This window comes from Acomys minous, assembly GCF_964271855.1.
Source record: "Acomys minous genome assembly, chromosome: 1".
NCBI classification, from domain to species: domain Eukaryota; kingdom Metazoa; phylum Chordata; class Mammalia; order Rodentia; family Muridae; genus Acomys; species Acomys minous.
The window spans coordinates 173,510,512-173,528,724 of NC_140483.1; the positions used below are offsets into that span (position 1 = coordinate 173,510,512).

At 38.1% G+C, this 18,213-nt stretch overlaps 1 protein-coding gene across 7 annotated transcripts in view; it reads left to right on the forward strand.

Annotated features, from left to right (window-relative positions):
* Positions 1–18,213, forward strand: part of CCDC171 (coiled-coil domain containing 171) — a 304,004-nt gene that overhangs the window by 132,277 nt on the left and 153,514 nt on the right. For all 7 annotated transcript variants that reach the window (XM_084777633.1, XM_084777635.1, XM_084777632.1 and 4 more), the window contains 3 exons: positions 567–793; positions 1,065–1,247; positions 3,894–4,079. In XM_084777633.1, the coding sequence (XP_084633759.1) occupies positions 567–793; positions 1,065–1,247; positions 3,894–4,079 (596 nt within the window). The remainder of the gene's footprint in view (positions 1–566; positions 794–1,064; positions 1,248–3,893; positions 4,080–18,213) is intronic.

The following is an 18,213-nucleotide window of genomic DNA, read 5'->3' on the forward strand; positions in this document are numbered from 1 at the left end:
GGATATCAATTCATTGGAAGAGTGGTAACAATTTTATTTATCAACATTATGTATAATTATTAATTACAGACCTAATGATCTGGTAGTAGTTGGCTTATGTTGCATATACAGGGACCCTCAAGTCCATTAGATGCAGTGTGATTACTGAGCTCCCTTCGGAAAATAAGTAATTGTAGCTGTAGAATTTTAATTGTCCTTAACAAAGCAAATAGTATTTTCTTGCCTGAGACTGTAAGTATTTTGGCACCGAGGTCATAAGCAGTCATAATTATGAATAGAAACCAAAATTATATGAACTTCTAGAAAGAGAGGGAAGGTGACATTCTAGCATGGTGCCGCTCCGTGTGCAGAGCAGACTGTAAGTTCGCGAGGTTTTCTTTAGGAGTACCGTTCAGTAGGTAGGGCCCTGCTTTTCATGCTGGTGCTTGATAGGGAACAGACTTTCCAGATTGATTAGTGTAAATGAACTACATAACTGAACATTGTTTCTATTGTGATCAGTGACACTGTGGAATTAACACGAAGCAACTCATATTTTGTTTTTCCCCCTCCCTTTTCCTTTGAAGATCCAAATTCCAGAATTTGTGGACATTTACTCATAGGTGCAGCCAAGAGTTCTTTTGCAAAACTAATGGATAAGATTAGTTTGGCAATGCAAAGCATACCTCTGCGTAACAGCCGGAGTATAACATATGTAGAAAAAGATTCGCTGGTTCAGAGGCTGGCCCGAGGACTTCACAAAGTGAACACACTCGCCCTGAAATATGGTTTGTGCAGCCATATGCCCATTATGGTATGTGTTCTTTCATTTAATAGTGACTTTCGGATTTGTGTGTTAGAGTGTGTATCAGACTTATTTATAGTATACATCAACTGTTTGTGAATAATTTAGTTTCATGTAAACTTTTAATAAAAAATTTAAAAGCCCCTTGAATAAGTTACCTACTTGGGTTAGAGAGATAGCTAGTATAATTTTTTGGTATAATGTATGAGTTACATTTAATTTAGTAAAATTTAGTAAATTTGGAGCTGATGTTTGTAAATGTATTCTTATTTAACAACAGAAAAGTACCGCATCGTTACAAAAGCAAATACTTGGATTCACCCAGAGGCTGCACGCAGCTGAGGTGGAGCGCCGCTCACTGCGCCTAGAGGTTACGGAGTACAAACGGACCGGGAGTGAAATGAGGAAGGAGCTGGACCGACTGCAGAATCTGCAAATGCAGTTAACTGAGTTCAAGCACTCGGTGAGTAGACTTGGCTCGTAAATGACGGCCGTGTGATACTCTCTCCCAGTCTCTTCCTTAACACTTATTGTTTGATTATTAGAAATAACTCAAAGTCCCCTCAAAAGGATTGCTTTGTTTTAAATTTTTTTGTTATTTACTTTTCCAATTTTCTTTTTATTGAACATATTTTTTTCATGGAGTATATTCTGATTAGTCCCCCCCAACTCTTTTTAGATCCTCTCCATTTCCCCTCTTACCAAAACCCACATCTTTTCTTTTTCTCTTTCATCAGAAAACAGGCCATCTAAAAATAACAATAAAAACAAAGTAGAATAGAACAAAATAAGCAAACATACAGGAAAGAATAAGCTAAAGAAAAATTATAGGAAAGACGCATAGATTCAGAGACACACATGTACACACACAGGAATCCTATAAAAATACAATACTGGAAACTAATGTATATGCAAAGGACCAGTCAGGTTAAAAACAAAACCTCTAAAAATGCCATTGTGGTCTTTTCGTGTTGCCCATCTACTGCTGGGCATGGAGCCTGCCTTTAAGAGCAGATTTTATTTATTAGTTAATTGATTAATTATCAGTGTATGTGTATATATGTGTGTGTGTGTGCGCATGCGCGTGTGCGCGTACGTGTATGCACTCATGTGCCTGCTTGTACCGTAGCGTGAGTATGGACGTTAGAGGAATTGTGTAGGCGTTGATTCTCTCTTCCTCCATGAGTTGTAGTGTCAGCCTCAAGTTGTGCCTTTGCCTGCTAACCTGTCTTCTTGTTCCAGGATTGCCGTTGCAAAGCAAGTATTTTTATTTTAATTAAACTCATTTTTTGAACTGATACAGACATTATGATTAGCAAAGCTAGCAGTCCTAACAGGTGTGTGACAGAATGGAGCAGGAGAGTGGACTGCTGTCACCTCAGAGAACTGCCCTTGTAAAGTACTTCCCATTGGGGAGCCTGCTGTGTGTGGAGGAGACAGAAGTCTCCTCTCCTATATTTTGAGTAATTTTTATTTTTATACTTTATACTTTCTTATAATTTGAATATTTTGAATAAGTTAGGTTATTTAGTGCTATTTTAAGTATCATATGTGTTCATGGTGTAAATTTATCCTCAAATTTAACTCAAACAAAGTTTTCTCTGTCTATGAGTTATATAATTTCTGGGCCCTGAAGAAACTATTTTTGCCTTATTTGTCAGAAAACTGAGAGGTAAAGAACTTCATTAAAATAATAATTTATATTTTTGATAGATATGTACAATGAAGTAAGATTTTTATTTTTCTATTCCTAGAGTTTTTTAAAGAATTCAAATCAGCTTCCATTATGTTTGTGATAAATCCTGTGAATTTTCACAGTGGGAAAGCTCTGACTCTTAAATAGATACATGTGCAGCTAATATGATGAAGAGATCTGCGTTTCTCTCTTCCACATGTACTTGTAGAATGTATGTACCTTTTGTGAACCATCTTTCTCTTTGTACTACAGGATCACAGCGTCAGGTTTTTTTTACCTATGTTTACTCATATGCTTTAAAGAAGGGATGTCAAGTGTGTCTGACATCCGGGTGTCTGTAAGGAATGGGGGGGGGGGACCTGTCTGGAGCTGTTACTACTTTTCCAGAGCAGTGTGATGCCCTCCAAGTATTGTGGGCCATCTTTTATATTATGGCATATAGTTTCATTAGCAAGTGTGCATGCATGAATATTCGTTAGTTAATTCTTCTCTATGCTGGGTGAGAAAACTGAATGAGTTCTCAGCTCAGTGCTGCTACCTCCACGCAAGATGTGTATAGGCAAGAAAACAATGTAAGGCAAACTTTGGTAACTACAATGCTGGAGCGAAAACAAACAAGGCAGCAGACAGTGTGAGTATGGCTAGGACTTGCCAGAGAGCGGACACAGGGTCCCAGAGAGATTCGACTAATAGCACACTGAACACAGATGTAGGTAATCATTTGAATACTTATGGTCATTTGAATATCTTTTTAAAAAAGACTTTAAGTCTCATAATCATAATAGTTGTTGTTGTTTTGTTTTGTTTCTTTGGTTTTTCAAGAGGGGCTTTCTCTGTCTAGCCTTGGCTGTCCTGGACTTGCTTTGTAGACCAGGCTACCCTTGAACTCACAGCAATCCACCTGCCTCTACCTCCTGATTGCTGGGATCATAATCATAATCTTTACAAAAAGTTTATTTATTTGGAATTTCAGGTGTTTTCTAAGGTTTTGCTTGACTGAAAAGATAACTTTATAAGTGTGATTGTTACACTTTAAAAACCAAAGAGGTCTTTTTTCTTGATTTTTTTATTTTGAGCAAAACAAATCTTACATTTTGTTTTATATTAAATTTTTAGAAATGTTTACATTGTATCAACTTGTAAATTGTTATTTATGTATATGTGCCCAGTGTGAGTGTATGACGTGTGTGTCCAGGTGCCTGTAGAGGCCAGAAGAGGAAATCAGGGCCCCTGGAGCTGGAGCCCCTCCCCCACCCCATGGGTGCTGGGACTGAGCGCTGATCTGCTCTTAAGCAAGGGCCATCTCTCCAGTTCCACATCACACCTGCTCTGTTAGTGAATGCAGCTCTGAAAGAGTAAATAATAGAGCGATACAATTGGCTGGCAACTGATTTTTTTCTCTTCTTTGTAAAGAAATTGATCACCCATGAGAAGTTTGAAAGCGCATGTGAGGAACTGAACAATGCGTTGCTTCGGGAGCAGCAGGCACAGATGCTGTTGAACGAACAGGCCCAGCAACTACAGGAGTTGAACTACAGACTTGAACTGCACTCCAACGAGGAAGCTGACAAAAACCAGACTCTCGGAGAAGCCGTTAAGGTAGAACATCTCTTGTTGTATCGTTTATTTGTCTTTGTGAGGATCCTGGTGTGTTTGTGTGCCATGTATAGCTCCTGAGTAGGGAGCAGATCCAAAGGTGTGGAACCTTTCTCTGTAAATGGCTTGTAAGGATGGTGTGGGTTCTCATTCCGTTCTGCTCACAAGCTGGCCATGACAGCATGGAAACTAAAAATGGCCTCTAATGACTGCTTGAAAACAAAGTTGGTGTTTTTCCAGTAGTAATTTTTTAAATGCATTTTTTTATTGAAAATAATGTTTTATTCAGTATACTCTGATCATGGTTTCCCCTCCCTATCTCCTCCCAAACCTTCTCCATCCACCTATATACTAACTCCACAGCCTCTATTTCTCTCTTTCATTAGAAAACATAGGCAAAGAAACAAAAAAAACAAACAAAAAAATCGAGAATAACACACACACCAAAAAAAAAAAAAAAAAAAAAAAAAAAGGAAAAAGCACAACACACACATATGCACTTGCACACACCACATAAAAAGAAAATTCAAGGGCTGGAGAGATAGCTCAGTGGTTAAGAGGTCCTGAGTTCAATTCCCAGCATCTACATGGTAGCTCACAACCATCTGTACTGGGATCTGATAACCTTCTTGCATGCAGGTGTATAAATAAATCTTAAAAATAAACCCCCCCAAAACAATATGTTCATACAAAACCGCGTAAGACAAAAATATCCACTCAACTGTGGAGAATGTCCTGTCCATCGGCTAGATCTGGGTAGGGGTTTGACGTTTACTGCCTGTATTGTCCTTGACTGGTGTCATAGTTTGAGCAGGACCCCTGGGCCCAGATCCGCCCATCATAATGTTCTTGTGGGTTTCTAGGACCCTCTGGATCCTTTTATTTCCCCATTCTCCCATGCTTCTCTCACCTAAAGTCCCAATAGGATGTCCTCCCCTCTGTCCCACTTTCCTGGTAAGTGAAGACTTTCATGGGACATACGCCTTGGGCTAGTGTCAGGATATAAGTGAGTATATACCATTTGACTCTTTCTGCTTCTGGGTTAACTCACTCATCATCATTTCTAGTTCAATCCATTTGTCCACAAATTTCGGGAATTCCTTGTTTTTAATAGCTGAGTAGTATTCCATAGTGTAAATGTACCACAGTTTCTTTATCCATTCTTCTACTGAGGGACACTTAGGCTGTTTCCATGTTCTGGCTATTATGAATAAGGCCACTATGAACATGGTTGAGCATATGTCCTTGTTGTGTGCTGGAGCATCTTCTGGGTATATTCCAAGGAGTGGAATAGCTTGGTCTTGAGGAAGCCCTGTTCCCAGTTTTCTGAGATAGCACCAGATAGATTTCCAAAGTGACTGTACTAGTCTGCATTCCCACCAGCAATGAAGGAGTGTTCCTCTTTCTCCACATCCTCACCAGCATGTGGTGTCGCCTGAATTTTTGATCTTATTCATTCTGATGGGTGTAAGATGGAATCTCAGTGTTGTTTTGATTTGCATTTCCCTGATGATTAAGGAGGTTGAGCATTTCTTTAAGTGTTTTTCAGTCATTCGATATTCCTCTGTTGAGAATTGTTTAGTTCTGAGCCCCATTTCTCAGTTGGGTTATTTGGTTTGATGGTGTTTAATTTCTTGAGTTCTTTATATTTTTGGATATCAGCCCTTTGTCAGAGGTAAGGTTGGTGAAGATCTTTTGCCAGTCTGTAGGCTGTTGTTTTGTTTTGTTGACAGTGTCTTCTGCCTTACATAGGCTTCTCAGCCTCACGAAGTCCCATTTATTAATTGTTGACCTTAGAGCCTGGGCTGTTGGAGTTCTGCTCAGGAAGTTTTCTCCTGTGCCAATGAGGTCCAGGCTCTTCCCCACTTTTTCTTCTAACCGATTTAATCCACTTGGACTTGAGTTTTGTGCACAGTGACAAACATGGGTCTAATTGCATTTTTCTACATGTCAACATCCAGTTAGACCAGCACCATTTGTTGAAGATGCTATCTTTTTTTCATTGTATAGATTTGGCTTTTTTTTTTGTCAAAAATCAAGTGTCCATATGTGAGTGGATTAATTTCTGAATCTTTGATTCAAGTCCATCGATTAACCATGGTATTGCTGTGCCAGTACCATGCTGTTTTAATTACTGTTGCTTTATAGTACAGCTTGTGGTCAGGGATGGATATTTCTCTGGAGGATCTTTTACTGTAAAGGATTGTTTTAGATATTCTGGGTTTTTTGTTTTTTCATATCAAGCTGAGAATTGGTCTTTCAAGGTCTTTAAAAATTGTTTAGGTATTTTGATAGGGATTGCATTGAATCTGTAAATTGCTTTTGGTAAGATGGCCACAAACAAGGGAGATCTTTCCATCTTCTGATATCATCTTCAATTTCCTTCTTCAGAGACTTGAAGTTTCTTTTAAAATACAAGTCTTCTGCTTGCTTGGTTAGAGTTACACCTAGATAGTTTATATTACTTGTAGCTATCGTGAAGGGTGTAGTTTCCCTAATTTCATTTTTAGCACAATTGTCATTTGTATACAGGAGGGCTACTGACTCTTTTTGAGTTAATTTTGTATGCAGCCACTCAGATGGAGGCGTTCTCTGGTAGAATTTTGGAGGTCACTTATGTACACTATCATATCATCTGTGAATAGGGATAATTTGATTTCCTCTTTTCCCATTTGGATCCCCTTAATCTCCTTTTATTGTCTTATTGCTCTGGCTAGAACTTCAAGAACTATATTGAAGAGATATGGAGAGAGTGGGCAGCCTTGTCTAGTCCCTGATTTTAGTGGACTTTCCTTGAGTTTTTCTCCATTTAATTTGATGTTGGCTGTTGGCTTGCTGTATATAGCCTTTATTATGTTAATGTATGTTCCTCAAGACTTTAAACATGAAAGGGTGTTGGATTTTGTCAAATGCTTTTTCAGCATCTAAGGAGATAATCATATGTTTTTTTCTTTCAGTTTGTTTATATGGTGGATTATATTGATGCATTTATGTATATTGATCCATCCATGCATGCCTGGGGTGAAGGCTACTTGGTCATGGTGAATGATATTTTTGACGTGTTCTTGGATTCTGTTTGCGAGTATTTTATTGAGTATTTTCGCATCAATGTTTATAAGAGAAATTGGTCTGAAATTCTCTTTCTTTGTTAGGTCTTTGTGAGGTTTAGGTATCAAGGTGAATGTGGCCTTATAGAATGAATTTGGTAATGTCCCATCCATTTCTTTTTTTATGGAATAATTTGAAGAATATCGCTATTAGCTCTTCTTTGAAAGTCTGATAGAATTGTACACTGAAACCCTGAGCTTTTTTTTTTTTTTTTTTTTTTTTTTTGGTTGGGAGACTTTTGATGACTGCTTCTGTTTCTATGGGAGTAATAGGACTATTTAATTTATCTGATCTTGATTCAACTTTGGCGACTGGAATCCATTAAGAAAATTTTCCATTTCCTTTAGGTTTTCGAATTTTATGGCATGTAAGCCTTTGAAGTAGGATCTAATGATTCTTTGTATTTCTTCAGTGTCTGTTGTTATGTCTCCCTTTTCATTTCTGATTTTGTTGATTTGGATAGTGTCTCTCTGCCTTTTAGTTAGTTTGGCTAATGGTTTGTCTATCTTGTTGATTTTCTCAAAGAACCAGCTCATGGTTTCATTGATGCTTTAAGTTATTCTCTTTGTTTCTAATTAATTGATTTCAGCCTTGAATTTATTTCTAATCATCTGCTCCTCTTGTGTGTTTCTGCTTTTTCTTTTTTTGGGCTTCCAGATGTGTGGTTAAGTTGCCTATATAAGTTGTTTCCAATTTCTTTATGAAGGCACTGATTGCTATGAAGTTTCCTGCTTTCAAATGTATTTGTCCCATAAATTTGGTTATGTTGTACCTTCATGTTCATTTAATTTTAGGAAGTCCCTAATTTATTTCTTTATTTCTTCCCTCACCCAGTTGTCATTGAGTAGAGAATTGTTCAATTTCCATGTGTGTGTAGGCTTTTTGTTATTTCTGTTGTTGTTGTTGTTGTTGTTGAAGTCCAGCTTTAATCCATGGTGGTCTGATAGGATACAAGGTATTATTCCAATCTTCTTGTATCTGTTGAGGCTTGCTTTGTAACCTACTATATGGTCAATTTTGGAGAAGGTTCCATGAGGAGATGAGAAGAATATATAATCTTTTGTATTTGGGTGAAAAGTTCTGTAGATATCTGTTAGATCCATTTGATTCATGACATCTGTTAGTATCCTTATTTTTCGGTTTAGCTTCTGTTTTGTTGACCTATCCTTTGATGAAAGTGGGGTTTTGAAATCTCCCACTATTAATGTGTGTGTATCAATGTGTGGTTTAAGCTTTATTAATGTTTCTTTTACAAATATGGGTATCCTTGTATTGGGGGCATAGATGTTCAGAATCGTAATGTCATCTTGGTTGAATTTTTCTTTCATGAGTATGAAGTGCCCTTACTCATCTCTTTTGATTAATTGTGGTAGGAAGTCTATTTTATTAGATATTAGAATGGCTACACCAGCTTGCTTCTTGTGTTTAGTTTGTTTGGAATACTTTTGCCAGCCCTTTACCCTGTGGTAATGTCTATCATTGTGACTGAGATGTATTTCTTGAATGCAGAAGAATGTTGGGTCTTGTTTATACATCTATTCTGTGTCTTTTTATTGGAGAGTTGAGACCCTTGATGTTGAGAGATATTAATGACCAGTGACTGTTAAGTCCCTTGATTTTGATGTTGGTTGTGGTAGAGTGTTTGTCTGGTTATGTTTTGCTCCAGTGAAGTTATCTATTTCCTGTGTTATCTTGGTTGTAGTTTGTCACTTTGGGTTGGAATTTTCCTTCTAGTAACTTCTATAGGGCTAGATTTGTGGCTAGGTACTATTTGAATTTGTTTTTGTCATGGAATTTCCTGTTTTCTTCATCTATAGTTATTGGAAGTTTTGCTGGGTATAGTAGACTGGATTGGCATCTGTGGTCTCTTAGGGTTTGTGGAACCTCTGCCCATGCCCTTCTGGCAGGTATGTGGCCAGTCTCTGGGGACTGGTCACCAGTCTTCTGTGGACCAGTTGAGTGGCCAAGACTCAACCCACCTGTGCTCTGCATCATTTGGACCCCTTTCACTAGGGCTCGCCAGGTCTTGTGGCCTGTAACTCCCAGCCTGGTCTATAGGCTCCATCCTACCTACCGATCAGACACTGTGCATGGTTGATGCTGCCATCTTGGGAATTTGAGTATTTTTAGATTTGACTTTTTTTTTTTTGACTGAGGTGTCCATTTTTTATTTATTTACTTTTTCTTTTTTTCTCCTTTATTAATTTATTCTTGTTACATCTCAATGATTATCCCATCCCTTGTATCCTCCCATTCTTCCCTCCCTCCCATTTTCCCCTTATTCCCCTCCCCTATGACTGTTCCTGAGGGGGATTACCTCCCCCTGTATATTTTCATAGGGTATCAAGTCTCTTCTTGGTAACCGGCTGTCCTTCCTCTGAGTGCTACCAGGTCTCCCCCTCCAGGGGACATGGTCAAAGGTGAGGCACCAGAGTATGTGAGAAAGTAATATCCCACTCTCCACTCTACTGTGGAGAGTGTTCTGTCCATTGGCTAGATCTGGGTAGGGGCTTAAGGTTTACCGCCTGTATTGTCCTTGGCTGGTGCCTTAGTTTGAGCAGGACCCCTGGGCCCAAATCTGCCTATCATAATGTTCTACTTGTAGGCTTCTAGGACCCTCTGGATCCTTCTACTTTGCCATTCTCCCATGATTCTCTCATCTAGAGTTCCACTAGAATGTCCTCCCTTCTGTCTCAGTTTCCTGGTAAGTGAAGGCTTTCGTGGGACATGCCCCTTGGGCTAATATGCAGATATAAGTGAGTATATACCATATGAGTCTTTCTGCTTCTGGGTTAACTCACTCATTATGATCATTTCTAGCTCAATCCATTTATCCACAAATTTCGGGAAAGGTGTCCATTTTTTAAACCTTGTTTTTGGTGCCTGAGATTCCTTTTCCCATGTTTTGTAATCTGTTGTTGAGGCTTACCACTGAGGTTTTTGTTTGACTTCCTATTTTTTTTTAATTGTTAGAACAACTTTATTCAGAGACTTGAGGGAATGGTTGGATAAGCCCACGTTGTCTGCTCTCCTTTGTAGGGCAGATCTTAGAGATCTCCCTGTTGCTAAGAGTGACTTCCTAAATTTTTTATTTCCAGTTTTATTTTTCTTTGGGTTTCTTTAATGATTTTATTTCTTTGTTACATTCTTCTTTCATGTGAATTGTTTTCATTATTTTATTCCACAGTTTGTTCGTGTTTTCACATACTTCATTAAGGGATTTATTCATATCTTCTTCAAGGTCTTTGAACATATTCACAATTGTTGTTTAGAAGTCCTTGTCTTGTGCTTCAGCCGTATTTCCCTTCTCAGGGTCTATGGTAGTAGGGCTATGGGTTCTAGTGGAGGCTTTCTTGCTTGTTAAATTTTGTGTATTTTATGTTGGTATCTAGCCATTTGGAGTTAGGATGGTTGAGGTGATTCTAGGTGTGGCTGTTTAGTCTTGTTTCTGCTGGGTCAGTCTTCATTTTTTTGGTTTTTATTGCCCATTCTTGATGTGATGAAAATGTGGTAGTTGTGGGCTGCCTTGTAGAGAATGCTTCTTCAGGTTGTTGGGTGTCAGAAAGAAATAGAGAAGGGCTAGGAGGAAAGGCTGAGAGGGGCTTTAGGAAAGATTTTAGGGGTCCTGTCTACACCAAGATGTGGGTTCCCAGGGAGTTGAAGGTATCGTAGGAGGAGAGCATCCTACAAGTCTGTGCAGTGAGTCGAAGAATAATCTGGCTAGACATGGATGAATAAGCTAAGGGGACTTTGGGTTTGTATAAAGAGTATGAGTCGAAGTCTTCAGTGAATGGAGTTGAGGTGATAGGAGGGGCATCTGCAAGTGGTTCTTACAGGGGGTGAAGGTGAGAATGGAGATGCTGTAATGCAGGATGGGAAGGAGAGTGTGATTCACCTGCCTGAGTCCCAGCCTGATGTGGCCACTGGGCTCCAAGGGAGATAATGTTTCTGATATCAGAGGCTGGCACAAAGGAATGGGGATGGGATAGAAGAAGGGGCTGAGAGGGCCCACTGAAAGGAGCAAAACTGGATGTATGCCAATAATGATTTTATTTTTTGAATTAGATTCTTTTGAATATATGTAACATCACTTTTCCCCTTTTTGATCGACAAAATTTATATACTTGTGGTTGGAAATAATTGTGTTGTGTGACAAAGCTTTGCCTGAGGAGCTACATCACACACATCTACTCACCCCACAAAGGGAGCCTATGATTGGCCAGATACCACCAAAGTCCAACTGGGTAAAACATGAGTTTTATTGGGGCTATTTACAGGAATATGGGTGGGGGAACTTACAGGAGAAGAAACAACTCAAAGACAGCTGTATCACCAAGGCCCACCCCAGCAGGGGCAACAGCTCACAAAGCTGGGAACCTGGAGCACAGTCTAGTCTATAGCCTGCAGGCAGCTCAACAGGTTCGAGAGTGTTCTTTCTAAGTGACTCTGGTCTAAACCCCTTCCAGGCAGCTGATCTGGTTTCAGCATCTTCTTTGCAACTTTAGTCTTCTGAGAGTCTTGTTGGCAGCTTGGTTTTGCTAAGAGTCTTTTCTTCAGCTTGAGTTATCTGAGATTGACTTTCAGAAGCTTTATTATTTACTCTGGGATGGAGGGGCCTGGTGAATCTGGTCAGTTTCAGGGACTTCCTGAAGCTAATTTGACTTGCTTATCTCTGCTTAAATAGCTTCTGATGGAATGTTTCAATCTGGGAGCAAACTGTTATAGACGAGATAGCTTGGTGAGTAAAGAGCTTGTCAAGTGAGTTGAGCTTGGTCTCCTGCACCCTAGTTAAAAAGCCAGGTGTGGTGGCACACTTGTAACGCAGTGCTGATGAAGCAGACAGAAATAGTTGGATCCCTGGTACTTGTTGGCCAGCCAGAATTACCTAACCAGTGAACTCAGGCTAGTGAACAATGCTCTCTCAAAAAACCAAGGTGATAGCACCCGAGAAATGACACCAGAGCTCTGAATTCCACATATATACACATAGATGTGAACAGACACAGTTACATATCTTTATAGGATAAAGTGTGATTAAAAAAACACACAAATGTATACATTGTAAAGGATCATTTCAGGGTAATTAAGATATCTATTATTTACGTATTGCTTTGTAGTAACATCTACTCCTTTACAATTTTGAAATATACGTTATTAACTGTAGTTGCTGAAGGATAGAGTCCCAGAATTTATTCTTTATGTCTAGTTATAAACTTGTACCATTTTCTAGACTCTGTTAAAGACTGGGTGTATGTGTACTTTATTAACCTGTTATTATTAATAAATTCAGATTTATTCTATATTCTCCCTCATATTTTTAATTTTTTCCCCTCAAAGTAGTAAAAGCTGAATATACCTGTATACAAATCTTTATACCTGTGATTTCTTAATCAGGATTAACTTCTAGATAAGGAATTACTTGGTCAAAGCCACAAACTATTTTTGAGATAGAGTCTTGCCATGTAGTCCAAACTGACCTTGGTGTCATGATCCCTTTGTGATAGCCTTCCATGTCCTGAGATTACAGGCATATGCCACACACCTGGCCTCCCACACACAGTGGTAGAATGCATGTATTATCAGTTGGCTCACAGCAAGTTCTTAATGAATTACATTAGCTCTTAGATGTTTCAGGATGCCCAACCTGGCAGTTGCTATGTACATATTTTTCCCAACTTAATACATATGCTTGTTATTTTTAATTTATATTTCTTTGATTATTAATCAAGATCAGCATTTTTACAAGTACATTGGTCATTAAATGTTTTTGTGCTTCGTGTCTTACAAATAGGTAATATAATTAACAGGGTCATGTGGGAGTCTTTCTGTAAGTGTTGGCACTTAGGCTTAGATATCACATCTTCCAGCTGATAGAGTTCCTTGTATTGGTTTCTTTAAAATATGAATAGCTTAAATATTGTTGTCAGGAGCAGAAAATTGTTTAATTACTATCTCTTAATTAGAACTAGCAGGTGGTAATGTAAAAATGTTCTCTTGTGGGAGGTAACATGGTTCAGTGGAAAAGAAACTGGCCTTGGAACAAGGATTCTTTAATTCAAATCCCAGTTCTGTCACTTGAGCAAATTACTTAACCTTTCTCAGCCGTACTTTCTTCTGCAGAGCTAGGGATAATGATACCCAAGTTACAGGGTTTTCCTGAGACTAAATTAAGATACTATTTGAAAGCAATTATATACCTGATAAATATTCTTCTGTGGTTTTCATAAGACTTTAAAACAATAAGATTTATAGGTTCGTATTATAAAATAAAACACATTCATGAATAGAAGATACAGAAAACACACTGAGTAAAAATGTTAACCTATGGAAAACAGCTACATTTTAGGGATTTCTGTTTTAGAGATTTCTTTACATTTACTTATTTACTGATTGACATGTGTGTGTGTGTGTGTGTATGTGTGTATATGTATCTCACATTATGCAAAGAGAGAACAACTCCCACAAGTTGTCCTCTGACCTGCACATTCATGCTGTAGCATGTGCGTACCCACACACATATATGATGTACACACACAACAAATAAATGTAAAAAAAGAAGGATTTTTAGGTCTAGGTAGATGTTTAAGTTGATAATGATGAGATATGATAGATACTGATTTACATTCAGAATTTTAGAAGCACCAAGATAGGAAAGATGTTTTCTTCAAATAGCCAAAGCACTAAGAACATAACATTTATATAATTCCTGATTGTGTCATGGTTCTTCTTGCTATAGGTATTTTATTGTATATATGTGTAATAATATAAATGTATATGTAAAAAATAAAAAATGTTTAATTTAAAAAAACTGAAATTTGCCTTTGATTTTTACTGGACAATCCTTATTGAGTTAAAGAAGTTTTATACCTAGATTGTCCATATTTAAAAAATTATGAATCGATGTTGGATATTGAAAATATATTCTATGTAGCCATTGAGACAATTGTATGGTTTTTCTTTCTTACTATATTAGGTTATGACCTGTGAGCTCAAGATTTTTAGACATATTTGTAAAATTGCAAACAAGTAAACATAAAACAAAAGAGTAGATGATAAAGACTGTACATGACATAGTCCCACATGAAGCGGTGTCTTAGGCCTTTCTCTGTCCTCTGTAACAGAGCTCCACCACTCATGAGGACACATCCACTCATGACGACACATCCACTCATGATGACACATCCACTCATGACGACACATCCACTCATGAGGACACATCCACTCATGAGGACACATCCATTCATGACGACACATCCACTCATGAGGACACATCCACTCATGACGACACATCCGCTCATGAGGACACATCCACTCATGAGGACACATCCACTCATGAAGACACATCCACTCATGAGGACACATCCACTCATGAGGACACATCCACTCATGAGGACACATCCATTCATGACAACATATCCATTCATGAGGACACATCCATTCATGACAACATATCCACTCATGAGGTCAGAGTCTCCACGATGCAGCAGCTTTAAAAAGTTCAAGTTTTTAAACATGAATGCATTAGAAATTAATTTTCTCACACAAATTATAGTAAACGGAAGCTACATACCGCATAATAAGTGAACTTTGTGGTAAGCAACCAAGATTAAAGAGAACACATATTTCCCTCCTAGAAATAAAGAGGAAGAAATGGAAGTCTAAATAGCTCTTGGAGCTTGCCGACTGGTTGAAGGCTGGAGTTGATCATCAAAACAGGAAGATGTGTGCCTTATAACTCATAGCTTAGAGAACATGTGCGTGCAGCTAGAAGTCAGGAAGGGCTACTGGGGAGTGGCCACTAGAGAGCATGTGTGCTGGACACATGGGAACTTGGCAGCTGCTCGGGGACGGGATGGTGAAAATGTAACTAAAGAACAGAAACCCCAGCCTTTCCACATATGAACGTAGAACTTTAGTGTATACAGTTTACTGAGAAATTATTTTGAAAATGGTTTAGATTTTGTAGAACCAATATTCCTATAAAAAGAGCTTGAAAATCACCCAGCAAGGATGTTAACTGTAGGATAGAAAACACACAGAAAGCTTTGGGGGAAGCCAGCATTATAAGTCACATGATTGAACATCAAATAAGAAAATTTGTACCTCAGGTGGTACGTATATAAAATGTGCTGAAGTCAAGTCTGTAAATGTCTTAAAATGTAACAATAGTCTTATGTTAATTAGCGCTCAGGTATTGAAGAACACAGGAGAGTAAGGACCACTGACCTCCACAGACACTTCTGGCGCCAGTCTTGGACTTGGGTCATGTGGAGATCCATGTCACTGTCCCCAGATAAGTTGATTTCCCTGGGCTACTTTGCAAATCTTAATTTGATAGATATACTTCTTTGGTTTAGTGCATATATAATGTTGGATAATATGTTAAAAATAAAATGGACCATAAATAATATGCTGGTAGGATTGGGGAATAAGAGTAAATGAGAATCTCGTAAGTGGCAGCTCAGGAAGTGACAATAATTTTAGCAAAAGTGACAGCAATGCAGAAGACTGAGCATCACAGCAGTTCTACTGAAGCGCTATGCTTGTGTGAAAGGCCGGCTTTCTACTTCTCTCTAGTAAATTTGAGGTTAGGAACGACTGGATAGTCTGAATAGAGAGGCACATGCCTGTCATCTCAGCACACAAGAAGCTGAAGACGAAGGCTATGATTTGAAAGCTAGCCCAGGCTTCGCTCCGAAGCCCTCTTTCCGTTACTCTTCTCCCAAAACTGAATAATTTAGGTTTAGAATAGCTGTATCTATGTAGATTTATTCCTTCCTGAAAAGTTAAGTATTTAGTAAATTCTTATAATTCTTGATTGTAGCTGTAGCATAGTAAATGTTCATTATTTATGGAACATGTAAAGTATTTTGTGTATACAGGATCATCTAAAAAGAGTCTCCTGCTTTATCTTCCTTAAGAATAAGAACTGGCCATCTAGTTTATTAATACAAGTATTGAAACCTTCACTGTTTGGAAAGTACAGTACTTATCCTTGTGGAGATATACATTCTGTTTCGTTATAAGAATACCGACATCCTAATGGTTAGTGAGAATTTAATAATGGCAGCTGAAACTGTATTATGAAACCTTATGTTCTCTATCACAGTTTTATAGTTTTGTTCATGAAAAATCCTTCACAATGGGGAGAGAGAATGGTTTGGAGAGAGGTTAAAAATAGAGATTTATGCACAGTAAGTGATTCTGGAAGAGATCTTGGACATGCCTCTTCCCAGCCAACTTCCATCCCTTTAGGACTCAGATTCTTGGTGTGGACTCAGGGTACCCCTAGTTTTCTCCTAAAACCTTTTTCAGCCTTTTAAAAAACATTGGCATTTTTATTTACTTTATTTATTTTAATTAAAATTTTATTTTTTACATATACATTTATATTATTCCACATATATACAATAAACTACCTATAGCAAGAAGAGCCATGACACAATCAGGAATTATATAAATGTTACATTCTTAGTGTTTTGGCTATTTGCATTTGACAGCCTTGAAGAAAAAAATATCTTTCCTATCTTGGTGTACCTAAAATTCTGAATGTAAATCAATCTCCACACACCTTGTCATTATTAACTTAAAACGTTTGTCTAGACTTAAAAACGTCTTTACCCCTAAACAACTAAGCTTCAGTATAAAACTAAGCTACCTGGTCTTCAACTCCATCAGAGACTTGAGAAGGAATAAACTTGATTACCTGAGTATGCCAGGAGTGATGGTTAGTAGCTTTCCAATTGAGAAGATGACAGAGACAGTTTGCTACCTGAATCATCATCCAAAACTCTCTATTATGTTGGAGCATCTTCTCCAGCCTTCTGGCCCAATATATCTGACATATTTGTGAGGCAGGAACTGTTGAGGACTTGCTTACTCTGTCTTGGCAGAGTTTGACTGTCAACTCTGCCTGTATCCAAGCTTGCCCTATTTTAGGCAGAATTTTGTCTGTGGTAGAAACAAGGACATTTTGCCCAATGGCTTGTTTGCCATATTTGAAGTCATCTCCATAAGGAGGTTCTTTGATGCTCATCATCCTCTTTGAGGTAGGCTGAATGTTTCCAGTCTCATTGTCAGTGGATCTTTAAAATAATAAAAATATTTTTAATGTCATATTCTGTATGTCTCTGAGGTTTTTGAAGACCTTATCTAACTATCCTACCTTATTTTTCTATAGAATCATATCTATCTGTTGCACCTAAGATGTATATTCTTATGATAAAAGTAGACTAGTGATTGACATGACCATGATTTGGTCAGCTAATAATTAACTTGTATAACGTATTTATGTCAAACAGCCTGCAATAGCACTTTCAAAGTACTGGAAGTAAACCTTGTATTATAATTGAGTTATATGGCTACAATACCTCATATTAGAGTATGTGTGTGTGTGTGTGTGTGTAGAAAAACTTACATTTGAATTCTATGCTAATGTATCTAGAATTAAACTTATTTTGTATCTATGTACAAAATTCTATACCAGTGAATTAAAAATAACCTCATGAGTGACAATTGAGGCATTAAGTTGAGGAGTACTTTTTGTTCTATCTTCCCTATATATTTCTATATTTCCCCCATTCTTTCTTTTCAACCCCTATCTACAACCTAAGAATGGAGGTTAAGGGAAAAGAGAGACATTGCTGAGTCTAACCTTGTTTTCCTTCTAAATAATGCCAATAATAACTTGTAACCAGCTCCATTGATAATTCTCTATAGCCCAAGAAATAACCAAACACCTACCCGACTCCCCTTAAAGGAAATGGGTGTCATTCTCTTACGGCTTCTTCTGCCAGCCTTTCTGTATAGCTATCATCATTCCATTAGGACTCCCCATCAAACAACAGAGTTTGTTGTACCAGGTACCCATAGCACTGCACTAGGCTGAGATTCAGATTTATCTCCCTTCCTCTTCCCCATTCTTGTTTCTTCAGGCTACTCAGACCTGCTGCTGTCTGCATACTGAGTCCCTCCTCTCAGCTCTCTTGCATTCCCATAAGACTCAGCCTCTTGGTGTGCACCCAGTGTC